At 41.4% G+C, this 28,000-nt stretch overlaps 1 protein-coding gene across 4 annotated transcripts; it reads right to left on the reverse strand.

The window, feature by feature from the left end:
- Nucleotides 1–27,999, reverse strand: srek1 (splicing regulatory glutamine/lysine-rich protein 1). 4 transcript variants are annotated; one of them, XM_017714114.2, is made up of 13 exons: nucleotides 24,955–25,088; nucleotides 23,663–24,083; nucleotides 22,374–22,502; nucleotides 21,917–22,032; nucleotides 19,070–19,234; nucleotides 15,008–15,186; nucleotides 10,736–10,866; nucleotides 10,467–10,587; nucleotides 7,863–7,973; nucleotides 3,517–3,645; nucleotides 3,066–3,158; nucleotides 2,702–2,822; nucleotides 1–1,090 (listed from the first exon to the last, which is right to left on the reverse strand). In XM_017714114.2, exons 3-13 carry the CDS (start codon nucleotides 22,402–22,404, stop codon nucleotides 941–943), a joined length of 1,347 nt encoding a protein of 448 aa, XP_017569603.1. In that variant the 5' UTR covers nucleotides 22,405–22,502; nucleotides 23,663–24,083; nucleotides 24,955–25,088; the 3' UTR covers nucleotides 1–940. The 4 variants fall into 4 exon arrangements, with proteins under 4 accessions (XP_017569603.1, XP_017569599.1, XP_017569600.1 ...); XM_017714110.2 differs by lacking the exons at nucleotides 22,374–22,502; nucleotides 23,663–24,083 and adding an exon at nucleotides 27,748–27,999; XM_017714111.1 differs by lacking the exons at nucleotides 22,374–22,502; nucleotides 23,663–24,083 and adding an exon at nucleotides 27,748–27,998 and having other exon boundaries at nucleotides 3,066–3,137.
- Between the last annotated feature and the right edge of the window lies 1 nt (nucleotide 28,000).

Consider the following 28,000-nt stretch of genomic DNA (forward strand, 5'->3'; position numbering starts at 1 on the left):
TCATCTTCTAATCATTGTTTTTGGCAAAGTATGGTTTAAAAATACAACTGAAAACAGCATGTCAGCTTTGTCAGTAAGTTGTGAGACAAATGTAATGGATATATCTTTTCCATTGTTATATTTAATATTTTGCTTACAATTTTCCAGGCACTTTTTACATGCTATGTATCATTTTTCACAAAGGTCCCCTGAAGTCCCATTTCTGGTCAGTAAACTCTGTTTTGAGAGCATTTTCTTAGTTAACCACAATGACCAATAACAAAAAATGTGTGCTCATACCAGGGGTGCCTAATCCTGGTCCAAAAGCTACCACCCTGGAGAGTTCTGATCCAGTACACCTGGCTCTAATATTCAGTATTCAATATTCTCTAATAAAGCCCTGAAGGCCTTTATTACCCAGATCATGTGTGTTAGACTGGGCTGAGAGGTAAACTCTGGTAGATCTCCAGGATTTTAAATGAGCACCCCTGGCTTACACAGTATTTATGGCTCTGTATTTTAGTACGATGGGCAGAAAGGGCACAAGACTAAAATGTTGAAAAACATACAATAGTGTTTCCACATCTTTAAGTAATGTAAAAACAGACATTAACACAAATAAGTAACTGTGCACATGTGTAAAAGAACTAAAAAAACCCAAAAAAACATAACATCCAAGCATCTCTTACATAGCATCACACATTAGGTCCATATTTCATGAGTTACCATATAACAAACAGTAGGCTGACCTTGGCAGAAAAGAGCTTCTGGTGAAGCTGAAGCATGATCTCTTGAGCTTAAGAAAACACTATGCAGAAGGACATGGAAATTTATGAAAAGTACATTACACTTCTTTAACCAGTTCTAAGACCCGTTTCCCAAATTACCTGCCAGTTACACATGATGGAACCCCTGTCACCATGGCTGTTCCTGGGTCAGCTCAATATAGATTTTAGCTTGGTCACTCAGTTGTGGAGAATTCCTCTTCCTCCCCGTGTGTGCTGCTGTAGCTACCATTGTGATGGGCCTGGGGAGAGCGATCTTCACTGGCGACTGAATCAGAACCGTCAGCTTCACTCTCATAATCCCTCTCCTCATACTGTTTTCCAGCCTGAAACCAAACACAACTGCTCTGAATCCAATTTCATACATTGTCACTGAAGATAAACTGCTAGGATATTTTAAGAGACAAAAAGGTACAGGAACATGAAACAGAAAAGGGCCACATGTAAGCATCTGAAATGTCTTTGCCAGATAGGTTTGTCTATCAGAACGCCAGATAGAGAACATCTTTCTACTGCTCCAGAGCCCATTGGCAACTTGCTTTACAGCACTTCTGCAAAAGCTTGGCAAACTGGGGGGGGGATCTTGTTTCCTGAAGTATCCAACTAGCACATCCATATATGCCCATTGTTGTAATGGCAACACTTTCACAAATGTGTTTCTGAGATCTCACTGCCTAATGCAGTTTTAGGCAGGTTATCAAAATTGTTCCTATTTCTGTTCTAAGTTTTTAGAATACTTGCATTCATTAAATTTTATGTGAAATGTAAAATCTAATAATATTGGTTAGGTCAGGTACGGGTGTTGGGAGATTAGGTGTTGTTCACAGCAGGCATACTAATTCTTCACAGAGTTGAAGTATGTGTGAGGCCAAGTTCTTCTACACCAAACTCGAACTATTTCTTCACTGACCTTGCCATACTGAAACAGGATTAACAACCTTCACTGGAACTAAGACGCAGACTTTTGACTTGACATGCACATTTGGATGTTTCCAGTGTAGACATCCTGAAGGCTTTGCGTGCGACGTTACATTTGAATACCCATTTGCTGTAAAGTACACAGTGTTTGGAATCGTCCCAATATGTTGCACCCTTTGTAGAAGAAGTGTGTAAATACTTTAGATAAATGAATACAATACAAAGCAAAGAAAAAAGTGCTGTTATGAAAAATGTTTTGCTTTGGTTCTTTTACCACAAATTAAATCATGGGTGAAATATTTTTTAGAAATGCCCCCCCATTCTGTGACCTTGTTAAATGGAAAAAAAAACAAAAAAACTCAAAAGTAGGACGTTATTCTTCTGATTGTAATCAGCGGCAGTCATACAAGGTGTGGAGATATGTATTAATCTGAAAGAGGATCGGCCATAGTCATCTGTTCTTTATCTCCTCAAAACTAGAACAACAGTCAGAGACCCAAAAGCCTTTATAAAAAGCTTATCTTTTAGTACTTGTTTGACGTTTACATAGTCACTAACAGTAAACAGGGACAATGAGGCCATTTTACAGCAAAACAACAGTACTGAAGAATGTGTTAAGGTATATTGAGTTCATCAAGGTGGTGCAGCACAGAGCAATATTCCCAGTGAACAGTTGCCACCCTGACTGTTCAATAGTAAACACAGACATAAAATCCAATTTGCATGCACTACATTTACATACAATGGCATTAGGGTTGTCTGTACCTAGACAGAATCCCAGTGAAACACAAATACATAAATTAGTATATAAAAAATTGATAAGGCTAGGCGAGCTGTAGCCAACCTTTTCCACCCCCCCAACACTTCAGTTATAGGTTCACTGTTGCAGTGCACGCATTGAGCTACTTTTTATTTCAGCACAAAAAGTGCTCCAAGGACCTTTAAAAAAAAAAAAAAAAAAAGAAACAGCCAATGTGAACACTACCTAAGACAGCGTTTAGTGTGCATCAAAAACTCACTTTGGTGGTCTTGGCTTTGTGCTCCTGTCTGTCAGAGTCTCTGCTGCTCCTCCTCCTGGACGTTGACCTCTCCCTCCACTCCCTGCTGCTGTCCCGCACACGCTTCCTCTCTTTCTTCCCTCTACACAAAAAAAAAAAAATACACATGGCATTCAGCAGTAGGCATGGTGATCTTAAGATCATGTGCAGTACAATCTACTTGCAGTTCTTTTATATGGTAATTATCCAAGCTGTGAGTGCGCAACTGTACACCTGTGTCAAGGTGCACCTTTAAGTAGCTGAATAATAACTAGAAATGTCTACAAACGTTTGGACACTGTGTGTGAACTCTCTCTCCCTTTTGCCAAAAGCACGGTGGATTTACCTCTTTGGTGAAGAAGACCTTGCATTTCTTTTTGGGGATCTGGAGTGTGTTCTGCTTCTCCTTCTGTGACCTCTGCAATTTATATAACTGCCTCTTTTTAGTGTGATACAATACAGGAAGTAAAAGACTGTAAATAATTGTGCACAATAAAAATTCAAAATATGATGTACTATGATGCCAATAGACACACAGAGCAAATGTGTACACAAATGTGTTTCTCAGTGTTTGTGTAAATGTGCAACATCTTCAAGATAGGCAGATATATTTTGCACACCAAAGCTTCAATGATAATTCATAATAGATAATTCATCCAAAAATCCTAACATTGATAAAATGCAAATATTGCAAGGTTACAGAGGTCAGTCTCCATTATCACACATGTTTTCCCCAACTAGGGTGCTATGACTATTATCATTATTGAGTGAAGTACACCTTTAACCATTTTGCTGACCTGCTAGTGCTGCGGGATCGAGGGGACTGGCCATAGCCTTTGGGAGGCGTCCTGACCTTCTTGTCTCTTCTCCGGTCTTTGCTGTTATCTCCTCTCCTTGTCTTTCCATCCTTATCTTTCCGTCTGTCCCTGAGACAAAGACAAACCCACACTCCAATCATTAGCCTAAAATGAAAAGCATGCTTTTCAAGTCTATAAATGGTTGTAAATGATGCAGTCGAATGCAAGGTATTGATCATGTCTGATCAACAAAACATTTTTCAATTCTGGTGAGTGACACATTGATGGGTTGGCTCATTTCTCACATGAGGTGATACCTGACCTTGTTTTCTCTGTATAGCATGCATAATAAATCATCACACTACACCCGCAGTCTGATCGCATCACTTAGGCTGTAGTAAGTCTAATTAAACAAAATGTGAGAAATATCAAGAATTAGAGAAAATTGTATTTGAGTAGATCTCCTACACACCAGCCTTATATGGCCTATTTTGTACAGGTAAACTATAAGTTGACACCTGTTGATTCCTCACCATGCACCTGAGAGCAGTGAAAACTAATCATCTCCTCCTCCCACCTCCCCCACCACAAGTTGTCAACGTTCTGTTGACGCAATAACTGCAGAGTTCCAAACCTCTCATGGCATTAACCTTAGCACAAAATGTTAATGCCATGAGTGTGTGCCGGCAGAATCATGGCATGGGTTTCCATGGCCAAGCCTTACATCACCAGGCACAATGCCAAGCATCGGATGGAATGAATGGAATCAAATAACGCTACTCTATCTAGCAGTCTGATGGATAAGTCTGGGTCTGGCGAAAGCCAGGAGAACATTACCTGTCTCACTTTTCAGGGATTGGCCTTTTCAGGGGTTGGCTTCCAACTTTGTGGGAACAGTTTGGGGAAGACCCTTTTCTGTTCCAGCATGACTGTGCACAAAGCAAGGTCCATAAAGGCATGGATGGATGGCTTTGGCGTGGAAGAACTTGACCTCAACCCAATCAAACACCTTTGGAATAAAGTAAGATGGGGATTGTAAACCAGGCCCTGTGGTCCACATCTGTGTATGACCTTACAAATGCTCTTCTGCATAGACATCCCCACAGACACACTCTTTAAATCTTGTAGAAAGTTTCCCAAAAGAGTAAAAGCTGTTAGAGCTGCAAAAGGGGGACCAGCTCCATATTAATGCCTATGAATTTTTAATTGGATGTCAAAAGCTCCTGTGGGTGTAATGTGTACGTGTCCCCCAATACTTTGCCACATCACTGCGCTGTTTTTTTCTACTTGTAATTTAAACTGTGCCACTGTAGACAAGCAAATCAGCTCATGACCGATGCTTAAATGAGCATTTCATTTTTTTATAAAGATTTTTTTTTTGGAAGAATCTATTTTTTTACACCCAAGAATAATTGTTCTTGACTTATGTCTTTATGAGTTTTCCAGTATGTTCCTTGAGAAGGCCAGACCCCTGACAACAAGTGACTTGCTGATGTCATTACGATGCACGAGACACAGTATATTTGTTGACTGATTATATAATAGTTATAACATAATAGTTGATTTGTAATGCTGAATATGCAATTATCTGTGTAACAGTATAATTTACATGCACTTTGCAAAAGATATAACTGCTTTGACTAAGTCTGTGTTACCTTGGGAAAACACCTGTGGGTGATCAACCCCACCATTTTCTTGACTCTTTTTTAAACTTTTGTTTTAGTCAAGTCTTTGCATGTAAGGTTGTGTGTGAACATGTTAACCTGTTGAGATTATTTTTTCAATTTTTATCCCCTCTCTTTTGAAATTCAATGTGTGCTCTTCCTGTATTAGTTTTGGAGTGTATCGCACCACACAAAGTTTAATCATGCTGTGGTAAATTACCCAATACTGTATGTGGACTAATGAGAACCACAAGGCTTTGGGTACATTTTGGGAATCAGCATAGGCTAACTGAATGGGAGCCTGCAGGTAAAGAAGCAACACATCCCCTTTATCCCATACTTCTAGCTTCTTAAAAGGCAATAGCTGTAGCATTCATTTACTTTCTTTTCAAGGAAATGTGAGCTGCCAACTTTTCAGAAAATGTTGGATTAAGCTATGTTAGGACCCACACATAGAAAGCAGAAATGGCAGCATTTAGCAGAAAGGGCAGGTGCATTTGAATATTTTATTTTGCCTGAAGTGGTAACCATGTGGGTCCACATGCTAGTCAGCTCTTCTCCATTACATTTTGTGATCGTTACTTGTTTAACTACTATCTTGCATCATAAACTATTGATGAGATGCATAGTGTACCATCTGAAAAGGGAGATTCCTATCCCTATTAAACAAGGGTTGAATCTTACTGTATTCCCCAGTGGTACAACCATCTAAGATTTCACCTTCTTGTCAGGAGATGGGGGTTCAAATCCCAGCAACACAGTGACAGAAAAGATGGTAGTTATTGGAGATGTTTAGCTGATTGTCTTGGCAATGTGCTTCCACGAATTTGGGGACATTGAAGGGAGGGACATTCTGTTTTGCTGTTGAGAATCACTTCTGTGCCTTTAAATGTGGCGTCCAGCCCTGCCCTCGATCTGTAATGGCTATCGGCCACTCTTGCTAAAAGGCAAGCGGTATCAACCCCAAAAACACTGATCTCTAGTTTTAGCATAAAACTTCACTGCTGTACAGAGGATGCAAGAAATGAAAAACACACCCCTTACCCCCACCCAAATTAAAAGCAAATTCTTCATGAAATTCAGCCACCAATACTTTAAGGCACTTTGCCCAACTCCGTAAATAGACCAGCATGACATTTCTGCTGACATCTCTCATTTCCGGGGGCGACATTTCCGGTATGGGAAGTTCTGTGTAAAATCATTTCCAGTTTTGAGTTTTCATTCACTTCCATCCGATGATGAGCTCAGAAAGAATGGTTAATGGCAATAAAAACGAGCGAGGAGCCGACATTCAAAGTAATTTGAAACAGCACATATGTGTGCAGTGATCATTTCAACCCATCGGACATCTACGTTACACTGAAGGGAAAAATATGGGTGAAAGGGGGCTGCAGTACCATGTCATTTCAGCTGGAGTGAACTAGCAAGAGAGTCTGTGTATAGCAGAGAGAGGGCCGCCCTGGAGACACTACTAATGAAGAGGAGGGGGTGGGTGGAAGAACAAGCCAAGGAGGGCTGGCTTACATATACATAACCTATATAAGAGGCAACCATTACTTACATTGTGTATGAAATGCCATTATTAAAACATACCCCTCATTTAGCTTTGTAAAACATTTAAACAGTCACGTATGTTGAGTTTTCGTGTTCTCTCCATGTCTGCGCGGGTTTTTTGTTATGGATTGAAATCATGGTTTGTGTACAAGACCCTCGAGACTGGCATCAAAGAACTTCTGTGACCCAGGTGATTACTGGAAAGATGTGTGGCTATATGTAGTACATAAAAACCTAATTGTGAATTAGCTTATAAAACAGAAAATCTAATTGCGTACAGTAAAATGGGTTTGCAAACTGCAATGTTGTAACAATAAACTGGTTAAACTCCTTCAAACTTCTTTGAAGTCTCTGGACCTCTAGTGTCTGTGGTCCCCGCTTTTCTTTACACGGATCTCCCTATCAACAGCATTGGACACTGAGAAGGATATAATTTAACACAATAATTCATGTTAGACACCATTTATTTACTTCTTAAACAGACACATATTTAAAAGATCTCTAATTGCTGAAACTACCTAACAGGTAGGTTAGCTAGTGTTAGCAACACTGGAAATCAGTGGAAAACGATTTACCTTCATAATCAAAAATAAACTGCTCAAAAAATAATTTATATCCTTTATCAAATTTTGCACGTTTGGTGCTCGATAGCTCTTCCACAATTCTGAGCACATCGTTCTGCCCAAAGTATGGGAGTTCAGCCAAAGGTGATGAATAATGAAATGCAGCTGTATTCGTAGAGGAGTGGCTCGGAAACCGGAAATAAGTTTACACATAACCTCCCCGGGAACTTGACTCCTCTTCCGAGCGTGAAAAAGCCTATGATTGTGATACTTTTAACTAATTCCAAATAGTAAGAAAATCTAGCTTTCACCCAAAAGCACATATAAAACACACAATGTCAGTCAAAATAAGCAGAGCATTTCTAAAAGCCTAAATAGATGCTAGAATCAGACTTAGAATCAGTCTCATGGTTATCACAAGCATTACATATAAAGTTCTGTCTTGTGCCAAACTGTGAAACTTACCCTACACCATCCCCAAATATATAGCACAGGACTGTGGTGTGTGGGCAGGTGATGAAATTAAGTCATAGTTTCTGAATGAGGCCAGTGCCTGTGGTCTGACCTTGAGCGCGATCGTGAACGGCTGCGTCTCTTGTCTTTGGATCGCGAGCGTCTCTTGTGTAAACTCTGCGAGCCGCTGGTTCTTTGCCGTGACCTCTGTGATGTCCGTCCTCTAAAATCAATATAGAGAAAATGATTCGGGAGAGCTTAGTTTCAATGTAGTGAACTGACTTATCACAGCATGTTGCAGTTCCAGACCAGAGGTCACAGTGTGCTGCACATTGTAATTTATTTATTTATTTTTACCTGACAAAGCCACTGGAAGGCATGAGAATTAGCCTAACGAGTAAGGCTGTCACAATTTCTCAATTCAGTACTTAGTTTAAAAAAAAAAAAAAAAAAAAAAAAAAAATCAACAATGACCAAAAATTTGCAATAATTAGTTGTCAATGGTAATCAGGTTATTTTTCTCCACAAGGGTGAACTAATATGATTCAAGGCACTTTGGGGTGCATGACAAAAGGGAGAAAAGCAACCAGCAAGATGTGTATGCATGTGTAAATTCATATACTGCATGAGTATTAAACGTGAAAGTGAACTGATTTTTCAAAATGTCAGCATAATTTCTTGGTTGACAAAGTCAATCAGAGTACTTTAGTGTGAAATGGCTTATTTGTAGAAATTTCATTTCTACAGATTTGTTTACACTGGTGGTGATAGGAACCAGAGGCACCTATGTTTACAACTATAGCTATTTTAAACCTACATATCTCTTCTAAGTTTTTATATCTCATGTTGATTGTGAAATAATGGTTAATCTGAAAAGTTTTCTTTGGGGGACTATTTTGTACTATAACACCCTTTAGGTATCCTTCCAACACTTTATTAAAATGTATTGAATAAAATGTGCTTTATTTACAAGAAAAACTACTGCAAAACAATAGACATCAGGTAGTGTATTCATAACTATTTAATGTGATAACTGTGAGGGAGCTTTTAGAAGCATTAAACACTTCAGACGTCTGGTACCCATCAGCACCACTGAACAATTCTGACTCAGTAAGTTTCTCTAGTGTACATTGCTGTAAGCAGTTTTGGTAATTATATAAAACAAAAACCTACATACCGTCAATTAAAATATTCACCAGATTGATCAATTATTAATATAAGTGATTGTTACAGCCCTACATACACACTATATTGCCAAAAGTATCCACTCACCCATCCAAACTCTTCAAATCCCAGAAGAGTTGAAGCTGTTATAGCTGCAAAGGGTGGGCCAACATCATATTAAACTCTATAGATTAAGAATGGGATGTCACTAAAGTTCATATGCATTTGAAGGCAGACGAGCAAATAATTTTAGCAATTTAGTGTATAATAGTGGTGGGAATCTCTAGGCACCTCACAATTCAATTCGATTATGATTCAGAGGGATGCGATGCTATTATAAAACGCTGATTAATGTCAATAATCGATCAGCCAGTAGCACATACTTAGACATACTGGACATTAAATGTTCTGGCAGCCAAGGTGGTTTGATTTTTGTTGAAAGGAAAAAATTTAAGGACAAAAATTCTTAACATTTCAGTTGTCATATATATATATATATATATATACACACACACACACACACACACACACACACACACACACAATATATTATATATATATATATACACATACACACACACACTGATATACTGAGATATGAGAGTACATGGAAACTAACGTGTGCGTTGTAGCCCAGTGCTTGAGCAATATAGTAAACTACTATAACAGTTTGTAATCGCTTTTGCAGTAATTATATGGCATGGAAGTTTTACCCTGCTAACGCTTAAACCAGAAACAATCACAACTCTTATTGAACAGGGTCCACTACTCTTCAGTGTTTGTGAGAGACACAGGAAAAAGCGAAGCAGCTCTGCCTGTGCCTCCATCGTGAAAAGTCAGAACAAGTTGAGGTTTAACACAGTTGGCAAAGAACTCCGAGCACTTGGTCATACAAGTCTGTGCACTCTAGCCAGACCAACATGACTTGTATGTGCAGCTCAAGCCACTAACCAAAACATCACATTAGTTTAGTGAGAGTGAGGTTTCTGTGTATGTAGCAGACACAGTGTGCAGACACAAACAGCTTCTTTAGCAGTGTGAACGTGCAGAGTACACAGTAGGCTTACAAAGTCTAAGCACAGAAAAGAAGTATTATATTACATGCTAAACAATGACAAAAATCCCATTTTTTTAATTAGCCTTTCAGTATTTATATTTGTCCCTTGGGAGCACTTCAAAGAGTAAAATAAGAACATGGGCCATAATTATTAATAGAATTCCTAAAGAGTTAAACAAAAAACAAAACAACAAACAATAAATAAAACAACCAGTAATATTTACACACAGAAATAGAAACTAACATGACTGGAAAAAGTTGGTGAAAAGAAAGAGCGCAACTGTTCACAATTGCTGCATGGGATATGTAGCAGTTTGTTCATTTTTCCAAAACGTTTTTTATTCTGATTTCATTTTTATATTTTTCGATTTCTCAGTAAAAGCTGTATTCACTGTATTCACTTAAATTATAGTACCTCCACATGTAATGCTAATTCAGCTCAACACTTACTGGAGCTTAAAAAAAAAAAAAAAGAAGAAGTGCAATTTGGCCTACCTGTGTCTAGATCGGGAGCGTTTTCGTTGCAAGCGGGAACAGGAACGCGAGGGAGAATGTGAAAGTGATCGGGACCTTCTGGAGGGCTTGGATCTACTGGATGAGCGTTTCTTGCTCTCTGCTGTATACGTGTTCACCGACACATACACCATTTCCACAATCAAGGAACAAATATAAAAGCATGTTAACATCCATTGAATAACCATCACTTTGTGTTCATTGTAGCATTGTCAAGCCTGTGACTGAGGTACGGTTTGATGTGACTGCACCTGGTTCAATGGCTGCTGCAATGGTGGACTGAGCCTCTCTCACTCTCTTCATCACATCTTCCAGCTCTTTAGCTGCAGCCTGTGGTGTAAGCTCTGGAGGCTTCACTATGGCATTGTTGGAATGATTGATCCTAAAGGCATACATGACAAGAATTGAAGCAAAAGATTGTGTTACACTTGTAATAAATACAATAAAACAACTGTATACCGATTTTGCAATAAATTCAGTCAATGAGAATCTATGGCTCCTATTAAAAGGAGAATCAAAAACCAAAGAAGTTTCAAGTTTATTTGTCATTTGCACATGTCAGGACATTTATGCATTGAAATGCTTGTGGTGAGGCTCAGGTAATCACTCTACAGAAAGTAAACAAGTAAAACAAAACAAATACATTAAATATACATAAAACAGAGAGAATATACAAATATATATATAAAGTGGCTTAAGTGACTGTGTTATTGTTCTTTAAAGTGACATAGTGTTAAAGTGTTAATGTCCATAGCAGAGATGATATGATATAATAATAATACTAACAGGCTGTGTGTTGGGTGACTACTCTCTGACCAGATCTTTTTGATCTTCCTGAGGCAGCGGTGATGATCTGAGGAGGCAGACCAAACTTCCTGAGCCTATGCAGGAAGAAGAGGCGCTGACAGGCAGATCTCACAATAGTGTTGTTGTGGAGGGACCAGGTGAGATCATCAGTGAGGTGTATGCCGAGGAACTTCACACTGCTGACTCTCTCCACTTCGGCTCAATTGATTAATAGGGGAGAGGATGGTGGTGTCATCAGCAAACTTGATGATGTTAGACATGTGTTTGGCTACACACTCATGCGTATACAGGGAGTACAGGAGGAGGCTGAGGACACCGGATACCTGGGGCGGCCCTGTGCTCAGTCAGAAGCTGTTCCTAACTTTCACCATCAGAGATCTGCTTGTCAGGAAGTCCAGTATCCAGTTGCAGAGATGAGAGTTCAAACCCAAGTCTGTGACCTTAGGAGTGAGTTTGGCAGCGATGGTTGTGTTGAATGCTGAAACCCATAACGTTTCACTACCAACTGACCTTTGCTGATCTTAATCAAAATCATCAAACATGCTTATCCAATACCCTCTATGGATAGTGAATATTATTTGATTAAATTAAAAATTTAAAATAATCAAAAAAGCTACACATTCACATTCCAAGCCTCATTTCTCAAATCCGATTTTTTGGCTCAACTGATCTCTCTGACATGAAGGTTCACACTCGTTTAGGTAAGTGGTTCAAATCTGTCATTAATGTGAACAAACCTGGTTTGTCGCATGCAGGTCCTGAAACGACCTGCATGCGTACATCCTACTCAGTAATGTCACATGAATTAATCGTGTGAGTCACGTGCATCATCAGCAAACAAACTAATTGTCAGAAGTTAAATAACTCTTATAAATCTTATATCTTATAAATATTATTAGAGCAGGATGAAGGAGAAAAAGGTAAGATGAGCTGCTTTTCCATCGTTTACAGGCTTTAACTTCTGTTTGGCACTGCTGCCGTGGCAATGCTGAATGATGTCGCACGTGAAGTGGAAAAAAAGCACATGAATCTGATCTAGGACCACATATGAAAGTGACTCAGATCGGATTTGAAAAAAATCAGATATGCATGTTCACACAGCTCTGAGTTGCATTAGGGCAAAAAAAAAAAAAATTGTATTTGTGCCACTTCAATCTGGTAATGTGAACGTAGCCTAACTTATCTTTTTGTTTCCCCTGAAAACATGCTCTTCTGTGCATTGGTTTGTATCAGTCTGATGGAAAACTAAATTTTTGTTCATTAAACCAAACTCTATAATCATGATAGTTTTATCACCAGGGCCAAATGCTTTTGCAACTGCTCTGGGTTGCTAGCCAGCATGCTTTCCACTGTATTATTTTGCAAGAAACAATAACAGCATTCTGGCTTGCAAGCTGGCTGTCCAGAGCAGAAAGCAACTTGCTTTGGATATTAAGACTACACAGGTGAGTTTAGCATATGCTTAGATATAAGGTGCTTTTCAGCGCCTAAGAAAAAAAAAACGAAAAAAAAAAAAAACACTTCGCCATCCAGAATCTCAAACAAGGTCACCCCTCGGACATTTTATGGTACTTGACAATAATTGTTTTTCAGATGTTTATCTATTACCTTGTAGCATTTCAAACTTCATTAATGAGAAGTAGTTATTATTATTATTATTATTATTATTATAAAATTCATTTCATCATTAAAGCAAAGCATACATTATATTGCCAAATGTATGTGGACACATCTGCCACACACCCGTATGAGCTTGGAATTGCAATTCATCTCAAAAGTGTTTAGTGGGGTTGAGGTCAGAGCTCTGAGCAGACAACTGAAGTTTCTGCATGCCAAACTCAAACCATGTCATTATGGAACTCACATTGTACACAGGGGCAGTGTCATGCTGGATCATGAAAGGGCCTAGCCCAAACTGTTGCCACAAAGTTGGAAGCACAATTGTCTAAAAAGTTGGAACCAAAAACTCATCTAAAACGTACTATTGCTTAGTGGGATGTCTGTCTATGTAGACTGTGCTTGATTTTATCCACCTATTAGAAATGAGTGTGGCTGAAGCCTCTGAACTCAATAATTAAAATGGGTGTCAATATACACTGCTCAATAAAATAAAGGGAACACTCAAATAACACATCCTAGATCTGAATGAATGAAATATTCTCATTGAATACTTTGTTCTGTACAAAGTTGAATGTGCTGACAACAAAATCACAGAAAAATCATCAATGGAAATCAAATTTATTAACCAATGGAGGCCTGGATTTGGAGTCACACACAATATTAAAGTGGAAAAATACCCTACAGGCTGATCCAACTTTGATGTGATGTCCTTAAACCAAGTCAAAATTAGGCTCAGTATTGTGTGTGGCCTTCATGTGCCTGTATGACCTCCCTACAATGCCTGGTGACAGATGGTCTCCTGAGGGATCTCCTCCCAGACCTGGACTAAAGCATCAGCCAACTGTACAGTCTGGACAGTCTGTGGTGCAAAGTGGCGTTGGTGGATGGAGCGAGACATGATGTCCCAGATGTGCTCAATCGGATTCAGGTCTGGGGAACGGGCGGGCCAGTCCATAGCTTCAATGCCTTCATCTTGCAGGAACTGCTGACACACTCCAGCCACATGAGGTCTAGCACTGTCCTGCATTAGGAGGAACCCAGGGCCAACCTCACCAGCATGTGGTCTCACAAGGGGTCTGAGGACCTCATCTCGGTACCTAATGGCAGTCAGGCTACCTCTGGTGAGTACATGGAGGGCTGTGCAGCCCACCAAATAAATGCCACCCCATACCATTACTGACCCACTGCCAAACCGGTCATGCTGAAGGATGTTGCAGGCAGCAGATCGCTCTCCATGGCATCTCCAGACTCTGTTACAACGGTCACTTATGCTCAGTGTGAACCTGCTTTCATCTGTGAAGAGCACAGGGCGCCAGTGGTAAATTTGCCAATCCTGGTGTTCTCTGGCAAATGCCAAGCATCCTGCACGGTGTTGGGCTGTGAGCACAACCCCCATCTGTGGACGTCGGGCCCTCATACCATCCTCATGGAGTCGGTTTCTAACCGTTTGTGCAGACACATGCACATTTGTGGCCTGTTGGAGGTCATTTTGCAGGGCTCTGGCAGGGCTCCTCCTGTTCCTCCTTGCACAAAGGCGGAAGTAGCGGTCCTGCTGCTAGGTTGTTGCCCTCCTACGGCCTCCTCCACGTCTCCTGGTGTACCGACCTGTCTCCTGGTAGCGCCTCCAGCCTCTGGACACTACGCTGACAGACACAGCAAACCTTCTTGCCACAGCTCGCATTGATGTGCCATCCTGGATGAGCTGCACTACCTGAGCCACTTGTGTGGGTTGTAGAGTCCGTCTCATGCTACCACAAATGTGAAAGCACCACCAACATTCAAAAGTAACCAAAACATCAGCCAGAAAGCATAGGTACTGAGAAGTGGTCTGTGGTCCCCACCTGCAGAACCACTCCTTTATTGAGTGTGTCTTGCTAATTGCCAATAATTTCCACCTGTTGTCTATTCCATTTGCACAACAGCATGTGAAATTGATTGTCAATCAGTGTTGCTTGCTAAGTGGACAGTTTGATTTCACAGAAGTTTGATTTACTTGGAGTTATATTGTGTTGTTTAAGCGTTCCCTTTATTTTTTTGAGCAGTGTACTTTAACTTAAGCTTTGCTTAGGCAATGAGGCAGAGATCCAGTGACTTACTTTAAAGGTCTATCTCCAAACATGACTCCATTGAAAGCGAGTGCTCTTGCCACAGACTCTTGGTTGGCAAACTCTACGAATGCAAAACGGGTGGGCTGTGTCTCATCTCCTGCCATCCGCACAAACTTCACTTCACCAACCTGCTTAAAAAACTCCAGCAGCTGCTCTGCTGTGGTGGTCTACGGAGGCAGAAACGGAAAGACATTTAGAGTGCTGGCTAGATATTCACATTAATAGTAGACAGGCAGATTCATTTCTGTGACCTGCAGTTTGTTGAGTTAAGCAAAAATGTTTAACTGTAAGAAAAGAAAAGAAAAAAAAACTTCTAGGAGGAAGTTTTTTAGTTTTTCCTGAAATGCTTCTTTGCCACTTTCATGATTCTACTTTGCTTAAGTACTTTCAGACCAACAAAGTGTTAACTTCACTAAATAAAGTTCTCTTTGGGAGGCATGACTCACAGATAAAGTAATAAAATGCATTATATTACAATATTTAATACATCACATTTTTAAAACCTCTCCTTGGATCACCACCTTATCGTGGTGGAGGGGTTTGCGTGCTTGAATGATCTTAGGAGCTATGTTGTCTGGAGCAAAAGCTCCTGGTAGGGTCTCCCATGGCAAACTAGTCCTAGGTGACAGGTCAGACAAAGTGTGATCCATAATAACCCCTATGAAGACAGAAAAACAGGACTTGTGTACCCTGCCCGGAACAGGGTTACCGGGGCCCCACCCTGGAGCCAGGCCTGGGGGAGGGGCTCGCCAGCGAGCGTCTGGTGGCCGGGCATTTACTCATGGTGCCCGGCCGGGCCCAGCCCGAAGGAGTTACATGAGTCCCCCCTCCCATCGACCCACCACCAATGGGAGCGGCAGTAGTAGGGGTTCGGTGCGTTGTGGATCGGGCAGTGTCCGAAGGCGTGGGCCTTGGCGTTCTGATCCTCGGTTGCTGAAACTGGCTTTTGGAACTTGGAACGTTACCTCACTGGCGGGGAAGGAGCCTGAGTTGGTGCGCGAGGTTGAGAGATACCGGCTAGATATAGTCGGGCTCACCTCAACACACAGCTTGGGCTCTGGGTCCAATCTCCTTGAGAGGGGCTGGACTTTATTCTTTTCTGGAGTTGCCCATGGTGAGAGGCGGCGGGCAGGTGTGGGCTTTCTCATAGCCCCTCGACTCGGTGCCTGTATGTTGGGGTTTTCTCCGGTGGACGAGAGGGTAGCTTCCCTACGCCTTCGGGTTGGGGAACGGGTCCTGACTGTTGTCTGTGCTTATGCACCGAACAGCAGTTCAGAGTACCCAGCCTTCTTAGAGTCCTTGGGAAGGGTGCTTGAAAGTGCTCCTCCTGGAGACTCTATTGTCCTACTGGGGGACTTCAACGCTCACGTGGGCAATGACAGTGAGACCTGGAGGGGTGTGATTGGGAGGAATGGCCTCTCTGATCTGAACCCGAGTGGTGTTCAGTTTTTGGACTTCTGTGCAAACCACAGTTTGTCCATCACGAACACCATGTTTGAACACAAGGATGTCCATAAGTGCACATGGCACCAGGACACCCTAGGCCGCAGTTCAATGATTGACTTTGTAGTCGTGTCATCGGACTTGCGGCCATGTGTTTTGGACACTCGGGTAAAGAGAGGAGCTGAGCTGTCAATTGATCACCACCTGGTGGTGAGTTGGATCAGGTGGTGGGGGAAGATGCCGGTCAGACCAGGCAAGCCCAAACGCATAGTGAGGGTTTGCTGGGAACGTCTAGCAGAAGAACCTGTCAGATTGATCTTCAACTCACACCTCCGTCAGAACTTTGACCAGATATCGGGGGAGGTGGGGGACATTGACTCAGAATGGGCCATGTTCCGTTCCTCCATTGCTGAAGCGGCTGACTGTAGCTGTGGCCGTAAGGTAGCTGGTGCCTGTCGGGGCGGTAATCCTCGAACCCGGTGGTGGACACCCCAGGTGAGAGATGCCGTCAAGCTGAAGAAGGAGTCCTACTGGGCACGGTTGGCCTGTGGGACACCAGAGGCAGCTGGCAGGTATCGACAGGCCAAGCGATCTGCGGCTTCAGTTGTTGCCAAGGCAAAAACCCGTGTATGGGAGGAGTTTGGTGAGGCCTTGGAAACTGACTTTAAGTCGACTCCGAAAAGATTCTGGCAAACCGTCAGGCGACTCAGAAGGGGAAAGCAGTGTGCCACTAGCACTGTATATAGTGGAGATGGTGTGCTGCTGACTTCGACTGAAGACGTCATTGGGCGGTGGAAGGAATACTTTGAGGACCTTCTCAATCCCACCGACACGTTCTCCAGTGAGGAGGCTGAGTCTGGGGACATGGGAATAGGCTTGTCCATTACTGAGGCCGAAGTCGCTAAGGTAGTTAAGAAGCTCCTTGGTGGCAAGGCTCCAGGGGTGGATGAGATCCGCCCTGAGTTCCTCAAGGCTCTGGATGTTGTGGGCCTGTCTTGGCTGACACGCCTTTTCAACATTGCGTGGACATCGGGGGCGGTGCCACTGGATTGGCAGACTGGGATGGTGGTGCCTCTTTTTAAAAAAGGGGACCGGAGGGTGTGTTCCAACTACAGGGGAATCACACTCCTCAGCCTCCCTGGCAAGGTCTATGCAGGGGTACTGGAGAAGAGAGTCCGGCTTATAGTCGAACCTCGGATCCAGGAGGAACAGTGCGGGTTCCGCCCTGGTTGTGGAACACTGGACCAACTCTTCACCCTCTCCAGGATTCTGGAGGGTTCATGGGAGTTTGCCCAACCAGTCCACATGTGCTTTGTGGATCTGGAGAAGGCATTCGACTGTGTTCCCCGGGGTATTCTGTGGGAGGTGCTTCGGGAGTACGGGGTACATGGCTCTTTGCTACGAGCCATTCAGGCCCTGTACAAACAAAGCTGGAGTTTGGTTCGCATAGCCGGCAGTAAGTCAGACTCGTTCCCAGTGAGAGTTGGACTCCGTCAGGGCTGCCCTTTGTCACCGATTCTATTCATAATTTTTATGGATAGAATTTCTAGGCGCAGTCAAGGGATGGAGGGTGTCCGGTTTGGTGACCTCAGGGTCACATCACTGCTGTTTGCAGATGATGTGGTCCTATTGGGGACATCAGGCCGCGAACTTCAGCTTTCGCTGGATCGGTTTGCAGCCGAGTGTGAAGCGGCTGGGATGAGAATCAGTACCTCTAAATCCGAGACCATGGTTCTCAGGCGGAAAAGGGTGGAGAGCCCTCTCTGGGTCGGGGATAGGCTCTTGCCTCAAGTGGAGGAGTTCAAGTATCTCGGGGTCTTGTTCACGAGTGATGGTACAAGGGAGCGGGAGATTGACAGGCGGATTGGTGCTGGGTCAGCAGTGATGCGGGCTCTTTACCGGTCTGTTGTGGTAAAGAAAGAGCTGAGCCATAAGGCAAGGCTCTCGATTTACCGGTCGATCTACGTTCCCACCCTCACCTATGGTCATGAGCTTTGGGTAATGACCGAAAGAATAAGATCGCGAATACAAGCGGCCGAAATGAGTTTCCTCCGCAGGGTGTCTGGACTCTCCCTTAGAGATAGGGTGAGAAGTTCAGTCATCCGGGAAGGACTCGGAGTAGAGCCGCTGCTTCTTCACGTCGAGAGGAGCCAGCTAAGGTGGTTCGGGCATCTGGTTAGGATGCCTCCTGGACGCCTCCCTCGGGAGGTGTCACAGGTGAGTCCACCTGGGAGGAGACCCCGGGGAAGACCCAGGACACGCTGGCGCGACTATATCACCCAGCTGGCCTGGGAGCGCCTCGGAATCCCCCTTGGAGAGCTGGTGGAAGTGGCTGGGGAAAGGGAGGTCTGGGCTTCATTGCTTAGGATGCTGCCCCCGCGACCCGAACCCCGGACAAGCGGAAGATAATGGATGGATGGACATTTTTAAAAACTAGTAAAATCATATGTTGGCTCAAGTATCATGATAATATTATGGGGCCTGTCAATACTTTAATGACAGAAATCAATAAGGAAATCTGGCTGTTGAACATTTAAAGTCATCCAATTACACAAATGAAGAGCTTTGATTCCACAGACAGGACAAACAGAGACAAGGCTTGGATACCTGAGAATTAAGATTGCCAACATATACGGTTCTCCGGATCTCATCAATTTTGGAGGGGTCCACGTTGCCCATGATGGGAGGCTGGGAGGGGATTACACTTAGTGCTGCCACTGAGGAGTCCAGACCAGCTGAAATCGGCCCCCGGCTAGCCAGTGGCAGACCAAGCTGAAAGCACACATAGCAAACAAGGTTAAGTAGGGACATCAAGGATGGCAACTGGGAGAGCCAATACTGATATAAAATCCCTATGTCCTACATCTTCTCTTGTGGCATTCATTCCCATGCTGATTTACCGATACTCAACCTTATAAAAATTCACTGATACTAACATTCTGATACCAACTGATACCATGTGATACACACAAATACAGTCACCATTTCCACAACACAGGTGGAGAAATGTAGGTCAGCTACGTGGAGGCGAAAAAGTCAACATTTGGTACCAAAATCCATATATGCCAAGTTTATGCTATTTGACTAAATACAATAGGGAGGTATAAACATTAACATGGTGATATCTTTGTAAAATAGTCTACAGAGAGCCTACCTTGTCCTACCATGTACATCACCATCTGGTTTTAGGTTCAGTGCTGTGTTAGCAGCGCTGTGGAGTTTCCTAGTGTATTTGCTTAGTTTTCGATGTGTAGTGTGTTATTTTGAATGAAACAGCTTTGTTTGAATTAGTAGCACATAGCTCCTCCTGATGCATTATCCTTGTGAGATTCCTGCTGTGACTTTACTTACAGCTGTACAGAAGAGCTTATCTGACAAAGTCCACTCTTCTCCACTGCAACGCTACTTGTTCCAAAGTAGCTAATGTACAACCACAATTCCGATGAAGTTGGGACATTATGTAAAACAAATAAAAACAGAATACAATGATTTGCAAATCCTTTTCAACCTATATTCAATTCAATACACTACAAAGACAAGATATGTAATGTTCAAATGGATAAACTTTGTTTTTTGCAAATATTCACTCATTTTGAATTTGATGCCTGTAACACATTCCAAAGAAGTTGGGACAGGGGCAACAAAAGACTAGGAAAGTTGAGCAATGCTCAAAAAAACACCTGTTTGGAACATTCCACAGGTGAACAGGTTAATTGGAAACAGGTGAGTGTCATAACTGGGTATAAAGGGAACATCCCTAAAAGGCTCAGTCGTTCACAAGCAAGGATGGGGTGAGGTTCACCACTTTGTGAACAACTGCATAAGCAAATAGTCCAACAGTATAAGAATAATGTTTCTCAATGTGCAATTGTAAGGAATTTAGGGATTTCATGATCTACAGTCCATAATATCAAGCGGCAAGGCAGAAAACCAACATTGAATGCCCGTGACCTTCAATGCAGCACTGCATTAAAATCCGACATCATTCTGTAACAGATATTACCACATGGGCTCAGGAACACTTCAGAAAACCATTGTCAGTGAACACAGTTCGTCGCTCCATCTACAAGTGCAAGTTAAAACTGCCATGCAAAGCGAAAGCCATATATCAACAACACCCAGAAACGCCGCCTGCTTCTCTGGGCCCAAGCTCATCGGAGATGGACTGATGCAAAGTGGAAGTGTCCTGTGGTCTGATGAGTCCACATTTCAAATTGTTTCTGGAAATCATGGACGTCGTGTCCTCCGGGCCAAAGAGGAAAGGGACTGTCCGGATTGTTATCAGCGCAAAGTTCAAAAGCCAGCATCTCTGAAGGTATGGGGGTGTGTTAGTGCCCATGGCATGGGTAACGCACATCTGTGAAGGCACCATTAATGCTGAAAGGTACATACAGGTTTTGGAGCAACATCTGCTGCCATCCAAGCAACGTCTTTTTCAGGGACATCCCTGCTTATTTCGGCAAGACAATGCCAAGCCACATTCTGCACGTGTTACAACAGCGTGGCTTCATAGTAAAAGAGTGCAGGTACTAGACTGGCCTGCCTGCAGTCCAGACCTGTCTCCCACTGAAAATGTGTGGTGCATTATGAAGCGCAAAACACGACAATGGAGACCCCGGACTGTTGAATGACTGAAATTGTACATCAAGCAAGAATGGGAAAAAATTCCACCTACAAAGCTTCAACAATTAATGTCCTCAGTTCCCAAACGCTTATTGAGTGCTGTTAAAAGGTGATATAACACAGTGGTAAACATGCCCGTGTCCCAACTTCTTTGAAACGTGTTGCAGGCATCAAATTTAAAATGAGTGAATATTTGCAAAAAACAATAAAGTTTATCCATTTGAACATTAAATATCTTGTCTTTGTAGTGTATTCAATTGAATATAGGTTGAAAAGGATTTGCAAATCATCTTATTCTGCTTTTATTTATGTTTTACACAACATACCAACTTCATGGGAATTCGGCTTGTACTTCAAATCAAATGAGCTAAATTTTAATGATTTAACTTTTAAGGTATATGGTAACATTGTAAATGAATACAAACAACTTAATTCTAAGGAGGTTACTCAGTAGGGCATCAGACACTATTAAAACATATGTACTCATACTCGATCTGGAGAAATGGCATTGATACATCCCTAGTCTGTTTATAACGTGTAGTTTATGAAACAAAGACAGTCATAATTTACTTTGACCATATTCCAACTTTTCTTTATGCTTTTCAAGTAAACAGGATGTGTTTGTGGCTGGGCTTTTAAGACTGAAATATGTTCTTTGTTCTGACTGGTCGCCCCATCAATAGCAAATCTTATTTTATTCATTTTTGTTCATATCATGGCATCTCTAATGTATACAGTTGCATACAGTGCTTTCTTATCTTACTCATAAGTTCATTATTAGTAAGAATTACTTTCCAATAATTTTGGTAAAAAGAGCGCACGTTTACTCACATTCTGAAGTGGGGCGGGACTTGGGATGGGCAGCAGTCCTCCACCTGGCATCAAGCTGGTGACCGGGGTTGCAGGTGCCAGAAGGGACAGAGCCTTGGCCTCCTCAGGGATCTTTCCTGTGGGACAAGAGTGCTGGCGTTAGAGTGAGTCATGGAGAGCTACACAACTTTCTCCCTTCTAATTGCATACAAGAGAGAGAGAAGGTCCATCATACACCTTAGATTTCTAACCAATCATATTTGAGGCCATATATCCTGTCACTAGTCCAATTAACTAATACAATTGTTAACCTTTTTCACTTTACTATCTTCATACTAGCAGCACAAGACTTTAAACATGATTTTTTTATACACAAAACAAAACCAAAGAAAAAAATTTCCGTCTCCTCTCTTTCTTTCTTTTTTAAAAGATCAACAGAAATGTAGAGAATGAGGTAACACTTTGTGCTATGGGTCACCTGTACTGGAAACATAATGGTCATGAACCATACGATATCAAGCATGGGCGCTTTTCTCCCTGGGGCGATCGTGTCGCAGTGTTGGAAAGGGTGTGCAACACAAGACAACCGTTCATGTTGGCTGCATCACTAATAGCACACAGAACATCAGATACAGAAGAAAAGAACATTTTAAGTGTCTTTCCAAAATCCCTTCCCCCCAAAAAAGTCCCTGCTAAAGAAACAAGTTTTGTTTTGTTTTTTTTAACCCTACAGGTTACTCAGCCAGTTTCAGTAAAACAGATATTTTATGCATGTTTATTGCATTAAGATTTAAGTGATAATGATCTTCAAAAATTAAGCAATGGTGTTTGAGAGGCTTGAAAAAATAATGTGGGTGAAGAAAAAAAAAGCTTAAATGGATCTGAGCATTAGCAAGTCCCAGACTAGAACAAAAAGGGAATTCCATTGATTTTTCATTTTTCTTAAGTTCTGCATAATTAAACTGTTAGAACATAGTCATTCAGAGCAGTTTGATGACAAGTGTCTCTGGAATGGAGCAGTTAAGAGTCAGACTTGTCCACAGTAGTGGTCACAGGAAACAAGAGGTCTGAGTTTAAGAGCTCTATAAGCTACCTCCCAGAAAGTCATAACAAAAAAAATTGTTACAAATATGCAGGCTTAGTCTAAAAAGGATTTAAAACCCATTTAGAGCAGAAGAGTGTATGCAGGGTGTTTAAGACAAAATAATACTCAAATAAAAACTTTTACCACTATTTTACCATGGCCATTTTGGAAATAAAACAGTTACATATGTGCTGTAAACACGGTGACCCCGATTTCTTTCACCACCAGTAGAAAAATAAAATTGTTGGCAAGTTACACTATAATCATTTCACATCAGACCACTCTGAATGAGTGTGTTTACATCTCAACCATTGAATTAAAAAAAATCTATGGAATTCCCTTAATTAAATGACAAATATTAATACATACTATTGCTACTATAATTTCCTCAGGCCTGGTCATGAGAGTGGAATCACAAGATCTACAATAGTTTCACACACACATGTACATGTGTGTACATACACACACACACACACACACACACTTTTCAGTAAACTGAAAATGTATTTCTGGGTATTGTAAAGGACCCTTCAGTCAAAGTGAAACCGTGACCATTTCAATGCAGAAGCACGAGAGAGACAGGAGAGAGAGAGAGAGAGAGAGAGAGAGACAGGTGTGAGTGCGAGAGTGAGAGAGTGAGAGAGAGAGAGAGATGTAATCGCCAGTCACAGCTGCCTGTATACCGTTCAATTCTCCCTCCATTACTGGACACCAACCTGGACAGCACTGAGAGGTATGCAAAAAGAGTGCAACTGGATTAGGAAAGGGAGGAAGGGAGGGGATTGGGAACAGAAAAAAAAACAAACAAAACAAAAAAAAAAAACAAAAAAAAAACAAAATGAAAACAACACAATGAATATGCAATAGGCTCTTCTAAGTGGCAAACAAGGGACAATGTCAGAGAAAACAAACAAAGTCAAAAAAAAAAAAAAAAAAAAAAAAAAAAAAGAGACAAGGTGTCCATCTTGGAAGGTTCAGCGGCTACGATCCTGGTCACAATCCCCCCTTGAAGGCAGCGTGGGCCCCAGCGGGTTTAGTGGCTTGGAAAACAAAGCCTTGAGTCAGGCTAGTGTAGTACTGTAACGCCTGGGCCACTCTAGTCATCTGATATGCACACATAATCAACACAGAAAAAACATACAGAAACCAAATTAATCAACGCAGTAAGCCATCCAGTAGCACCAAGTCACGAGGACAAGCAGTGTTTTTTTTGAAGGACAGAACAGCAGCTTTTCATAAAAATGGATTTCATATTTTATTTTGTTTAAGAGGCAAAAGAACATAAAAAGAGAAAGGACATGGAAGGTTAGACACATACTGTACAGTAACCCTGAATTACCCTCTTTATAAAACAGATTTTTCCATGGCTGCAGTATTAACACAATACAAGCATACTGATATTCTGCAACTGTGCCAACAAGCAAGCTAGCTCCTGGTACTGCAACGACAGAGGGATTTATACAACTGGAATAAAATAAGACTTACTTCTGTATGTGTTAATGAAAGCTCTCCTATTACCAGTATGTTTCAACAAATCCTGATTAGCTCTTTACCATACACTACTGGGCAGCACTGGCTTACTGAAACAGCAAAAAGTTTACTAGTAAGCAAAGCTCAGCTACACATAACCACTTTAAGAAACCATGACAGCGAGCAGTAGTGACCCTTTATATATATATATATATACATACACATACACATACATACATATATACATACACACACACACACGTATATGTGTGTGTGTTTCACAGCATTTAACTGCACACTACCAACATAAGTCTATATTTAACAACACAAGCTTCCTCTTACTACACCCACTAGCTCAGCATGTAACAACGATAGTACACGTGAGAAACAGGCACAAAACAGGATGCCAGGGAGCCTATGAAAGTAGACCTCTCGAAAGGGCTACGAGCCCCCTTAAAAGCATGTATCAGACACAAAATGTGGATATAAGATAGAAATTACTAACCTTCTGCACACGGCACAACTATAAGAGCTCTGTCAATAAACACAGTGTTGGTTAAATGCTGCGCCACGCCAACACTGCTCGGCTCTCTGTATTTTATGTAACAAACTTTAGATGAGAAGGAAAGTGGCGTATTGCTGAAAGAGAACAGAGGAGAAACCTATTTCAGCCAAACATTTCAATGAAAACTGATACTGCATTTATGCAGCGCAAATTTTAAAATCAAATTAAATGTTTGTAATACTTTCTTAAGACTGGCATGTTTAATTAGACATTAATGTCTATTTTGCATGTGAAACATAAAAAAAAAAAAAAAAAAAAAAAAAAAAATCATGGACAGATGCTTAGAGATGCACGTTTGACATGCAGACCCGGATCACGAAATTGTAGGCACCTGGGCACAAATTTTTGGGCCCCTATCTGTACCCTTTTTTGTGGTCAGGAAATTTTCAGGGATCCCAGCATACAATATGGGCAGCATTTTTATTTCTTTTGGAAAATGTTTGAATCCAGTGGGCTTATGGCAAATAAAACTAAGATCAGAAAGCAGAATTTATCAGTTTAGCCAGATTTTGGGGAATTTAGCCCAAGCTTGTACAATAAGAACAGAGCTGAGGGACATTCCTATTGGAAAATCTGTATCTTTGGTTATCTGGGTAACTGAGAAATCCAGCTTTTTGAAATATACCCCAGGTTATCTAAATGCATCAATATATATGTATTCATGTAAACTGTTCTAGAAACTAGCCTTCTGAAAGTAATATTTCTAATGTGTCCTAAGTTACATTATTTGTATTTGATGTCTATTTAAATTACCAATTAGATTGTGTTAAACTGTTCTAAACAATTCATAAGAGACATTAAAATCTAAACAGGTTACACTATGTGCTGCAGTTTTAGGATAACAGTATTATGATCATATTTTCCAATTCATTTATATGATACTGTGTTGATCTGCTCTAAGGCCTGTCTCACAAAACAGGGTTATGGTTTAGCCAGCTTTGAGCTCAGTTTGGATTTACTGTCTCAGAACTGTGGATGACACTTTACCAGGATACACTGCATGACTAATCTGCACTAGGGGAGGGCTGTTTTATTTTTTTTACAACTTTAAATGTTTTACTTTCTATGGTTATACAGACCTTTTCCCTTCATTGAAGAAAAAAAAAAACACAGCCTGACCCCTCATGTTTCATGAAATTGGCTGTTTATTATGAATGTAAAAGATTAATCATAGCTTGAGCATCTAAATTTGTGTTAAAGGAGGAACTTGTTAACCGTCTTCGTAAAACAAGTTAACCACGATGCCATCTGTTAGGTTTTGTAAAGCTAAAATTTAGTCATGAACTCTTTTGAACATCCTGAGACAGGCCCCAGTTTACAAAGACAACAGCACGTGGCCAGATACTCATTTCACAAATGCGCTGTCAGACAGCTGAGATGCAGCAAACCCAGAAACCTAACCATCGATCATCCTAAAATTAATCTAGCATTTTCTTTTCTCTTGATTAGATGCATTTGAACTGCACCAGCAAAACAGCAGAGAGACACGTAAAAATACTGTAAAAAAAACTTGTTCGTGTTAAAACAAATTTTATTCAGCATTTAATTACTCCACCAACAGTGGTTGAGGCAAAACTGTACACAACTCCAGCTAAATCTATTTGAATGAAACAATGATGAATGCAGTTGATCGGTGTTCTCCTTAGTATGCTCAAGAAAGCTTAACGTGAAATCACATCATTATTTCCCCACGGCTGATTTGTAGCTTCTGGTATGTTAGGCTTCTTATTTGACAGGCTAAATCGATTTGGGTCAGATAGGTTAGATGTCACAGATCATAAAGACCTCTACAAATAATCTGGCTTATACTGACCCGAAATGATTCCCCTCTAAATCAACAGGTGCAAACCTCTAAAACCTGCGCTGATATTAACTTTATTAGGCCAATGAAAGGTCAGCGTTCTACCCTATACTAAAGCAAACGGAATTTCTAACGACGAATTACAAAATCTAAATGATTTCGGTGTAAAGAAATGTCGAAATGTCCTGACATTGTACGCCACTACATAAACGGACAAGCCGAAACGACATGTTTGTCACACGAAATATTGTTAACCTAGCTAGGTAAAGCTAACCTAGGTCAGTCAACTGTAACAGCACTGTCTCACAGTTCATGGGATCGTTAAGACACTAAACCCTAATGTAAGAATGGTTGAATGTAGCTTTTATCCACACAGTGAGTGTAGAAAACGGCCTTCAAGCAGCAAGTCTCCTTTATTTCCCGTTGTTTAGGTGCGTTCTGGCTGTAGCGACTAAAGCTGGACAACGGCAGCTTAACTAGCTAACGCTACGTGAATAAGACTAGATGTGAAAAATGCGGATAGCTATCTAGAAGGTTAACAAATGAATGTGTGCTTCACTGAGACATGTATAAGCTAGAAAGCATCTATTTGTATTTTTGCCGTTTTCCAATAAAGGATTAGGAAAAAAGTGAAATATATATATATATATATATATATATATATATATATATATATAGCAGGTTAGCTAAAGCTGGCTAGCTAACCTGAGGGGTTAAGAGCACTCCGTTAGCTAGTGAGAGGTTGTCCTGGAGAGATGTTCAGCTAACCTAGCTAACGCTAGATCAACTCATTGGTCTTCAAATTTCCCCGAAACACAACTCAGCTATTAACTACACAGGTCTGTAGCCTGCTTGCTAAGGCTATCAGAAGCCTCACAATAATATATCTTAGGCGTTTCTTGCTTGACATAGCCCAAAACGCATACACTTACTCAGGGGGGTATAGCCGCAACTCTTCGATATCTCCGAGGAAACCGAAGAGAGTTCGCATTTGTTCGCTATTAACAGACGAGGACAGGTTAGTGATCTGAATTACAGCAGTGCCTGGCATTCCACTCATTGTACGGAACTGATCTTTTCAGATGTAAACTATAAACATCGATATATGTGTATCTAGTAGCCTGTTGGTAGCTAGCTAACCAAGCAAGCTTCGACCCAGGCAGCTATAAAACGCCGTAGTGTGTT

Source organism: Pygocentrus nattereri, chromosome 23 (assembly GCF_015220715.1).
Source record: "Pygocentrus nattereri isolate fPygNat1 chromosome 23, fPygNat1.pri, whole genome shotgun sequence".
Taxonomy (NCBI): domain Eukaryota; kingdom Metazoa; phylum Chordata; class Actinopteri; order Characiformes; family Serrasalmidae; genus Pygocentrus; species Pygocentrus nattereri.

Bases quoted from the DNA above. Each gene is read 5' to 3' on its own strand.
- srek1 (XM_017714110.2), bottom strand. From the start codon at position 27,875: ATGAGTGGAATGCCAGGCACTGCTGTAATTCAGATCACTAACCTGTCC. The intron at 25,089-27,747 runs GTAAGTGTATGC...GTTCTCTTTCAG, and splicing joins TTGCGGCTATACCCCCCTGA to CAATACGCCACTTTCCTTCT. The intron at 1,091-2,701 runs GTGAGTTTTTGA...GTTTGGTTTCAG, and splicing joins ACAAAGCCAAGACCACCAAA to GCTGGAAAACAGTATGAGGA.